The 10,610-nt window shown below is 47.5% G+C and overlaps 1 protein-coding gene across 1 annotated transcript in view; it reads right to left on the minus strand.

Annotated features, from left to right (window-relative positions):
* The window catches only part of LOC138301868 (uncharacterized), a 188,281-nt gene extending 178,347 nt beyond the window's left edge, over nt 1–9,934 (minus strand). Inside the window, exons 1-2 of the mRNA XM_069242359.1 lie at nt 9,660–9,934; nt 8,999–9,293 (exon numbers count right to left, since the gene is read on the minus strand). Of these exons, the coding sequence (XP_069098460.1) occupies nt 8,999–9,210 (212 nt within the window). The 5' untranslated portion in view covers nt 9,211–9,293; nt 9,660–9,934. The remainder of the gene's footprint in view (nt 1–8,998; nt 9,294–9,659) is intronic.
* Between the last annotated feature and the right edge of the window lie 676 nt (nt 9,935–10,610).

Genomic DNA, 10,610 nt, shown 5'->3' on the forward strand with positions numbered 1-10,610 from the left:
GTACATTCCTGCCAGACAGTGAGACAAAGGGATGATGTGCTGGCAGGATGGGCCATCATGCCAGGATAGCTGGGGTCGCACGTCTTTCCTGTCCCATTTACACTAAAAAGAGCTTCCCGCTAGCCCACAGAAAGGAACTTGACACTAGTGGCTTGCCACCCCAGACGCCTTGGAGCCTCGGCAGGGGAAGGCAAGAATTTTCCAGATCCAGATGTGGGGATAGTTTATGGAGGTATATATATTAGCCCTCTTAAGTCACTCATCAGTACACTCCTGGATCTACAGGCATTGTAAAAAAATGCATGCCTTGTTCCCCAGAGGACTGCGCTGCTGGTTGAGGCCTGCCTTGATCCCTGGAAGACTCTCCTATTGCTACCAGAGGACTGCCCTACTGCTTGAGACAAGCCCTGCTCTCTAAGAAAAAAGAGCTGCTTCCCTCGTCCTAGACTGACCTGAGTGAGTCCAAGGGTCAGTGGGCTGACCTTCTGTTCTTAACTAAAGGAACACAAAAAGCTACATATCCCTCCCTGCAACCGCCCAGCTGACTTGCTACAACTGAACCTGTCTGGATCTGCAACTGGACTTGCCTGAGCCCTACCGGCCACTGCTAGAGTGAGTCCCTGATTCCCAAGATGGGCCTTCCTATGTCCTGGACTCTAGCTGGAGTCAGAGTGCAGTCCTCTGAAAGAAAAGGAGAAAATCCTAAAGTTTTAGGATTTGCGACCTGCTGCCCAAGCGGACTGCCAATCGAAGCACCGAGCGGCCACTTATTTGCGCTACAGAGACTGACAGTGACAACCAGCAACTCAAGGCCTGCACTTCATGTTACAGTAAAGACGGCCCACGGTCACCACCAATGCGAAGTTCCTGCAACGACCCTCTGCAATGTCCCACAGAATTTTTGTGGTACAGAGGTGACCGTCCTAGACACCCGGCCCGCACTTCACACTACAGCAATAGCCATCCGTGACGCTCTCCCAGCTCCTCTTCACCTTCTCCACCTTCTCCACCGCAAACTGAACTCTTTACAACAAACTTTGAGAAGGCAAACTTTTCAGGGAGACTAACCTGGTTCATTTATCTGGCCCACACGCCATTGTACTCAGGATGAATTTGACACTTTCCCTTGGTCTAGCATGACAAGATGACTGTGAGTGGTGCTTTATGCTTTTAGATTTCATCAAACAATTAAAATAATCATAATTCTGGTTCTACTGATTGGTTTAGATTGTTTTGGTGTCATTTTATTTACTAAATGTCACTCTATATTTCTAACTTGGTTTGGGATTTTTCTTGTGTTGGGTTTTCACTTCATTGCTGTTTGTGCGCTGCATACATACTTTAAACATTGCCTTTATGTTGCTTTTAAGTTAGACCTTACTGCTTTTGTGCCAAGCTACCAGAGGGTTAAACACAGGCTAATTTAGTGACTTTTTTTGGTTCACCCTGACAAGGATTATTGTTGTTGCTTGAGTAGGGTTTTCACCCCTCTCAACCAACAACCCAATGTCTTGCACTGACACTATGCTTAATGAGCCATTATGGGCCCTGATCATGCATTCTAACTTGGATGTTACTGAATGTGCCAATGTGCTCACTAGGACATTATAGAATCTATTTAGGTCTGGTAACTGTTGCATTAAGAATTGTGGAATTTGTCAATGTGTGTTATCCTAGGCACTGCATAAATTGAATGATATGAGCTATAGTAGTTTTACCATGGTTGGCTAGGATGGCGATGTTTTGTATCAATAATACTCAGAAATTATGTTCTAGCATTGGGGGTAACTTGTACTATGACTCTGTAATGGCTATGGGCAAGAAAGCACCTGGAAGCACTTTCTTGACTGTGATGGGCACTAAACAAAAGCAAACAAAAGCAAATATGCCATACCAGAATTAATCAAATATGTATGGATCAACTATGTACTAAGAATAGGGTCCCTTTCACCTTTTTGGATGTTACTGCCTTAGTTACTGTAAGGAAATGCCTCTTTTTGTATATTCACCCCCACGGTTTTGGCCTGGTGCTGCTGGTGTTTCGACTCTGAGAGTGCACAGAGGCTTGCCGGACAGATCTCAGTGCCAGTGCTCTGATCCTGTACAAATTGCATGTCGAAATGGATACACCCCATTGGCAAGGACTGTCATACTTACAGGTTCCTAGTATATCGTACCCAGGGTATCCAGGGCACGTAGGCAGTGTCCACTCAGGGCTGCACCACTGTTTGTGCCACCATGTGTGTGGCATGGAACAAAATGCCCCCCAGCCTGCCCCTTCAGACTGGAAGGATAGTGTTTTCACTGCCACTTTGGCTTTGCCATTCACTCCAATGGCAAAGCCACCCTATTTCTTAATACTATATGTAAATCATCCCTAAGGAAGGCCTATTGTAGGGAGCGCTATTTTTTTAAGTAAGACATGTGTTTTTGATATGTCTTAACAGTAACACTTCCAAATTGTCATTTTGCTGTGGATAACGAGCCTTATTGGTCCTGAATGGAACTACCAACCTGGGTCATGTAAGGAATCAAATTAATTGTGGCATTAAATATGAATTGATGCCCAGGTCGAATTTAATGCCCCTATTTCAAAGGTAAGGAATTGTTAGAAAGTTGCCACTGTGCTTCAGCTAGCCCAGCGGCCTCAAAAAGGCACAGACAGGTTTCTGACTGCCTTGGGAGACGTATGAACGACTCCCCAGCACAGGAATAAAGGCATTTGCTGCAGAAAGAGGTGTCACATCCTCCCCCAGGATGGTCACTCCGGGTGTTAGCCCAAAAGGTGAGCTTCAAAGGTGAAGCCACCTTTGTAAGGGAAGTAACGCCAATACCCCTGAACAGGATGCCTTTTGTTCCTACAGACAAAGTGGAGACAGGTTCAAAGAGGGAAAACTCGCCCCAAACCGGTTCTGCCATGAATATGTAGCCCTCTGGTAGCTACTCCACTAGGGTGGACTACCGTGCTCCTAATGACCAAGGAAGGGTATGACATCTTGAAAGGGGCATGAATGTGGCACTCTGGGATAACCAGATGCCACGCATCACAGGAACTTCATCTCTAGTTAGGGGGGGGCAGTAGCCGTTGGCTTTTGAATGCGTGATCCACTCAGGACAACTTCCAGGGATAAATAAGGGCACCCCTGAAACTCTGACCCTGAACACACTGGAATCGAAGAGACGACTGAAAAAGGACTGCCCAGCTGCACTTGAACCTGCGCAAAGAGAGACTGCATGGTAGGAAGTACTGCACCTTCTTCACTTTGGGCTTCCCAAGATTGGACTACGCCTACGACTCCTGGCTTGGGGAAATGTTGATTCCTAGCAACAGCAGTGACTCCAAAGATCAGTTGGCTGATCTCCTGGAACCAGCTCTAGGGACACAAGAGCTAAAGTTGTCCAAATCACCAAGTTGGTAGCCATCACAGACATTTGCCACCACGAGTCTCCAGGGTCACAAGAGGACAAATCTGAGATAGCCAAAAGTTGCTCCTGAGTCTGCCTGTCCCTGGAGTTCTATCCAAGTCTGGATTAATCATATCCAAGGGACACTAGCCCACACTTAGGAATTTCATCCCAATCGCGGTGCAGACTGACCAGTAGCCCAGCATCTGCTGGTCTGTTGTTTAAACGTAGAGGACTTCGAGGGACCCAGAGCTCTGTGGCCAAGTTCACTCCACTTAACCCATGAACCGAGGATCACCAACAAAGACACCCATGTCGACCTCAACATAACCGGAGCATTCTTTGAGCATCTTTTGTGTGCATCCCTCAGCATCAGGACTACTCCATTGTCGTTGATGGCAGTTGTCCTTTCAAATTTGGATTTTGCTTAAAAAATGCAATGGTGGCCTGGTAACAGTCGAAAGTGTCCACTCGGCCCCCTTGAGCTCTGTCCTGCTGGAACTGGTTGCCCAAACTGGGACAGAATAGCCAAACTAACTGTTTCAAACTTTTCAAAAGTTGAGCAATGCTTGTTTGCGGTTGCATTTAAAAGTAATGATCTTGTCTGAAATCTGCATCTCCAGAACCTTCCAGTGGATTTTGTTCATCAAGGTCACCAACAAATCATAAAGTATCATCTATTTTTATAAATTGGTGTCTTCTTTCTTTTGTGTGTAATTTCTTTCTTATTTCGTTGTTTGGTGCTGTTAAATGCTTTACAAATTGTTCCATTGCTAAGTCTTACTGCTCATAACTGTGGCAACCAAAGATACCCTGGGTTGAATTTAAGATTAAGTAAACGTACATGAGTGGATCAAGACGGTATACCCAGATGGTATTTGAGAGTGTACTGCACGATAAGGCCCCACAGCCAAATCATACAGTACACCCAGGTCCTCACAGTTACTTATTCATGGTTTGGAGGCCAAGGTACTCTGCCTCGCATGTGGCAGAGTACGTCTTCCAAACTTTTGGCTCCTTTCCTCTGTTTCTTTGGGGGAATCACCGTTTTTTCACTGTTGGAGCCTCTGGAGGCAGAGGAGGTGAAAACCTTTGACCGACAGCACGATTGACATTGGGTTATTCGTCAATAGACGTCAGACCATCTGCCCGAAATAGGGCAGATGTTCCAAACTTCGTCTTTTTTCCAGTTTGGGACCACCATAGAAAGTTTGGTTGTCTTGAACAGGAAACAGGATTAATGAACTTCTCCTTCATGCGATTGTAAAAACTCCCAGTGGTCAGGGCCGTTCATTTTTTTTCAAGAATAAACTCTCACTTTGGGAGTTTGTTTTTGATATACAAAAAACTTTTCTCTGTGGCACCATGAACATGGAACTCACACAGCAAAGCTTCAGTGCCTTCAGAGGAGCATCCTTAACGGAAAACGCAAAAGATGACGGGCTGTAGCCCACCAGTTCAGTGGAGTACATTCCGCTGCTAGCCTGGCGAAATGTGAAACAATCCTCCAAAAGGCTAAATAAACCCTTTAGTTTTGTTTAAAACGCACCGTGTGACAATCGTTCTAAAAAACGGCCTTTGGGAGAAGCACCACTCCCTTTTTAAAATGCCTCATAATCCCATCTAATTGTGAACATTATTAATAGGCCAATCTAAAGCCACAAATTGTTTTAAGACATCCAGGACGCACAATTATTCGTGCACATTGTTGGGTGGATAATCAACTAAAGTTAAAATTTAATTTCTTTTAGGGTGGGTTGCATGCTTTTAGTTCATCCCTTAGCCCCACTGTTAGAAATGGGGTTTCTGGTTGGCTAGGGTATGCACCTCAGCCAGGCAGAACTTACCCACTCTAGTCAGGGCAAGGGAGTTACACGTCCAAGATAACCCCTGCTCACCCCCTTGGTAGCTTGGCACGAGCAGTCAGGCTTAACCCGGAGGCAATGTGTAAAGCGTTTGCACAACACACACATACATGTGACGCAATATCCCCACCACAAAGGAAACACAACACCAGATTATATGAAAATATACTGTATTGTACACAACGTAATTATTAGACCAACATCACATAACAGTACTATCCTGCTACCTTAGCAGTTGTCAGAACGTTACACATTAGTTACTCTGCAAACTAGCAGTAGTCACACATAACACACAGGTTACTCAGTATTCTGCAACATAAGCAGTAGTCAGGAAACACGTTATCACATTAGAACACTTGTCATAAGAATATCATAAAACGCCCATAGTAGGAACATTAGAAAACCTATGGCAAGTTAGGGAAACATATTTAGCAAGTCATGCCCATAAAAGGAACATGTGCACACATATGTCAAAGCATCAGGGAACAGGTAGGCAATACATCATAATTAATAAAGTCTGTAGAAAGAACTTTAGATTATCATCATATTGGTCCATTTTAGACAGTACCTGTTTTGATGAAGCAGGCACCCTCTGTGCCTGAAGACAAAGAAGAAAGGGGCCCCCAGCGCTCCTCTGCGCAATGAGGGGGCCTCCTTAGAGTCCTGGGGGAGAAGGGGGCGGCACACACCCACTCTGTACTGTTGACGGGCCCCTCCTGGGGCCTGCGACCACTGGGGGCCCCCCCGGGCCTCCACCGGCCCTCCTGTGGGGGGCCCAGGTCACCCAATACTGGTAGGGGGAGGGGGGCGCCTCGCACCCCCTCCTTGCTGCCACACGGGCCCCTCCGGGGGACCCGCTAACCTCTGGGGTCTCCCTGGGCCTCCGTGGCCCTTCCTCGAAGGGAGACCCCTAACTGGGATGTTCCTGGCCTGCGAGGGGGCCAACGAGGGAGCCGGGGGCCAGGGCGAGCCTCCGGCGAGGCAGCCGCCCGGCCCAAGGTAACAGTGGAGTCCTCCGGGACTCCGGCACGCGAGGGAGAGGCGTCCTCCTCTCCCTCGCTGTCCGGATGACGACGCGGCCCAAGGTGGGGCCTGTTGGTGCCCCGGGGGCGCTTTGAAAAGCGCGCGTCCCCCGGGAGCACGCTAGGAGCGTGCTAGCTCCTTCTTTGGGTTTTGTACGTGCCCCGGGGGCACTGGAGACAGCGCGGACCTCGCGCTTAGAGACAAATGCTCTGCCCGGGCTGCGGCGGTGATTCTAGCACACAAAAGGCGCCGTGGAGAGCGCAAAGGCACCAAGAGGCTCCCGGGTTGCGGCGGTGAATTTCCATCAAGCGCTTTTCACAGCGCTAAGACAATTGTGCAGCCTGGGCTGCGGCGGTGAGTTCCCTGGGCACAAGAAAGGCACTTTTCAAAGCGCTAAGATACTCATGCTGCCTGGGCTGCGGCGGTGATCTTCTACAGCCTTTCCATAAGAGCGCTTTTCCCCTAAGCGCTAAGACAATGTCATAGAAAATCGGTGCAGGGGTCAGGGGCCACAGCACCCTGCCCCTGGGAACAGTAATCAAGGAAAAGGTACAGGGCTGGTGGGCCCAGCTACAGGCCAGCACAAGGGGTGCAGATGGTGGCAATTCCTCCTAATGACCAGGCAGGTCACAGGTCAGCACAGCAGCAGCAGTCCAAGGCGATTTCCTGGTGAGTCCATTCATCAGCGTTCTGTGTCCAGTTTTAAGTTCCAAGAATGTTCAAATTGAGGGGAAAATTCCCCTGTACTTATAGTCCTGTTTTTACAGTGTTTTACAATGATAGGGAGAGGAGGTTCCAGCCAGTTGCAACTGGTTCTGGGAGTGCCCCCTCTCTCCTTTCAGCACAGGCTCCAAACAGTGGGGGGTTAACGACCCTATTGTGTGAGGCCAGGGCACAGTCTTTACAAATGCAGGTGTGCCCCGCCTCTCCCTTCTCTCAGCCCAGGAAGACTATTCAGTATGCAGATGCACCTCGGTGACACCTCCACCCTCCCTGTGTACAGGCTGTCTGAAAAGTATGCACAAAGCCCCAACTGTCACTCTGCCCAGACGTGGATTGGAGTCAAGGTGCAAAACACCAGAGTCATATGAACAGAGAAATGCGCACTTTCTAGAAGTGGCATTTCTGTGATAGTAATAAAAAATACACCCACACCAGTAAGCAGTATTTATTATCCCCATCACAACCATACCAAACATGCCTACACTACCCCTCATAAATCAGACAATACCCCTTACACATAAGGCAGGGCATTTCTAATGCAATCCTATGAGAAGGCAGCACTCACAGCAGTGAGACACCAAGTTAGGCTGTTTGTCACTACCAGGACAGGCCATGCAATATGGCACATGTCCTGCCTTTCTACATACATGGCACCCTGCCCATAGGGCTAGCTAGGGCGTACTTTAGGGGTGACTTACATGTAGTAAAAGGGGAGTTCTGGGCCTGGCAAGTAAATTTAGATGCCAGGTCCCTGTGGCAGAAAACTGCGCACACAGGCCCTGCGCTAGCAGGCCTGAGACAGGTTTGAAAGTCTACTTCAGTGGGTGGCGCAAGCAGCGCTGCAGGCCCACTAGTAGTATTTAATTTACAGGCCCTGGGTATAGAGATACCACTGTACAAGGGACTTATAGGTAAATTAAATATGCCAATTAGGTATAAGGCAATCATACTAACTTTAGATGGGAGAGCACCTGCACGTTAGCACTGGTCAGCAGTGATAAAGTGCTCAGAGTCCTAGAGCCAACAGCGAGAGGTCAGAAAAACCAGGAGGAAGGAGGCAAAAAGACTAGGGATGACCATGCGTATGGCCAAAAGTCCAACACCCACACAATATTTAGCATGGGCACCCATCTATTATTTATTACTACTTCGTCCAAATAAATGTTCATGGTAGGGCTTTTTTATGTTCATGTATTAAATGTGACTATGAAGCTCACTGCAACTTTAACATAGTTTCGTAGTTCTGATCTTCCCTTCAAATTTCAGTCGTTAGTAAACAGCCAGTCTTTCTTGCCCTGAGGACCCATAAGTATGTATGTTCGACTGTCGAGATATTCCACCCTGGGAGTGAGTGTCAAGAGCTGACAACGGCCACATTCCTAGCGTGCTCTCAGCCTCGTTCTAGTGCTTATGTTGATGGGGACAGGACTGTGCAACTGAACAGTGAGTCAGACAAAAGTACGGGAGCCGAGAGAAATGTGGCATAACGGGCTGAGCTGCCTACTTTTGAAGCAAGGTTCGAATCCAGGCAAAAAAATCAACACCCTGCCATTCTATACAGATGACTTAATCTTAAAAAACATCTGACCCTTGTGTAAAGTAATCTGGTGCTCGTGTAAAACGCTCTGATGCCTGTTGGCCAAATTCGCCCAGTAGAAAACTGCCACAAAAAAGCCTGACCTGAAGTGAAGTAACTGCTAAGAGTCTAACCGTAAGTCATCGTCATAAAATCCCTGATTGCTAGACACCAGAAACAGAGTCACAGTCGGCATACAGCCTTTTTTATTAATACGAAAATAAAGAAATAATCGAAGACATTTTCAAAAGCTAGGAAAGCATCTTGAGAGCGAGAGAGAGAAAGGGAGAGAGAGATAGAGAGAGAGATAATTTAAATAGCTTTCATCAAATATTAATAATAAGTGTAAAGCCGTTGTTTCAAGTCATTCGTCTTTGTGGAAATATTAGATCTGGGTTTTACTCACCCTAGCTTGGCAGCGTCGAAAATATCCGACGCCTCATTGGAGTTTACCGTGCAGGCACTGTAAGGCAGTCTCGGCTCAGCACACTGGGGTGTCATCCCCTCTGCCACCACATCTCGGCCATCCCCGGCCCCAGACAGCCTGCTCCACTTAGACCTCTCCCGGATCACAGCCCCCGGAGCTTCCCCTGGCGGGACGGGGCGAAGCGCTGTCATCTTGACCCCGCGGCAGATGCCTCCAAAACCTTACGGTTTCCTCCTTGACAGTCCAAGCTGAAGCGGGGACTGACCAGTGACTCCTGCAGGCGAGGGAAAGACGACACCCCTCTCAGATATGTTTATCATCCCCACCGATCACCGCGACACTGGGCACTCATTCACTCATTGCTGCAGGACCTGCAGCGCTGTAACAGAGGCGGCTCTTTGTGACGCACCGGCCGCGGTTTAACTCTGCAACAATACTCACTGACCCTTCACGCGATGTAATTATGAAAGTATTGTATGCGGCTACAAATGTATAGTATAATTAAAAAGGAACAGCACGTTATTAGTATCTATTCTGACTATAATAGCGTGCACTGAATTGTCACTAGAATTTATTAAGCATCTTTTGTAAGTAATGAGACATTCGCTACTGACTTTCCGAAAGAGATACATAAACTCACCCTTCCAGCAGCGCCTAGCGTCCGTGTTGCAATGAAAGTGAACCAAAAGTCTTGTGCAGACCGCATTTCCTCGGTCAGAAACAGTTTTCTCTGTACTACATAGCAACACTGCGCGGCAGGGCAACCGCACCGAGTCCACGCCGCGAGGCCTCCACCTCTCTCCTCCCAGGTGCCGTGTGTTTTGGCTTTTTCCTTGAGTGTGACATAAGTCTATCACCTATCTCAGACTGTAACACAAACAGGCCGCCACATCATCAGGTGACATTCAGCCGCAACTCCCCTACCTTCCTTCGTGTGGGGTGGCGGGGAGGGGCTTTTGCTTTCCAGCGTGTAAGGCGTTCCAGCGTGAGGGACCGGTTTAACCCTTAGATGGATTAGACTAACGATTAGCCAAGGCTAAACCACACTCTTGAACATTCATTCCTTGTACTGTGACTATTAACCAAGCCTTATTTACAAAGCGCTTAGTGTGGCAGGTATTAGGTTTGCAGAAGGTCTGCAAATACCACTTGGTGCTATGATCCCATGCTTAGTGCTATGATCCCAATGTAATGTGTGTGGGTTTATTTAGTTCAGAAAATGAACTACCAATATCTTTCTAAGAATTAAAGCTAAATTCTCTAAACTATACTGGGCTACAAATGCAACCATATGCCAACGACTAAAACAATGGCACTATAGGACATATCTGCTCCAAGATATACAAAGCTCTCGAATCACCTACCACACAGGGCAGGTCACCTCTAATTTCTAAATGGGCTAAACATCTAGGAGGGACAGATTTAATACATATTTCTGAGGAGAATTGGATTAATATAGGCAACTATGCCCTTCGAAATAAAGTTGCCCCGTCGTTGATCCAATCTAAATTCTTTACCATGCATTTCCTACATTAGACTCCCACTAGACAGCACAAGCTGGGTCTCAGATAAAACAACAAATGTTGGAACT

Source organism: Pleurodeles waltl, chromosome 1_2 (assembly GCF_031143425.1).
Source record: "Pleurodeles waltl isolate 20211129_DDA chromosome 1_2, aPleWal1.hap1.20221129, whole genome shotgun sequence".
Lineage (NCBI taxonomy): Eukaryota > Metazoa > Chordata > Amphibia > Caudata > Salamandridae > Pleurodeles > Pleurodeles waltl.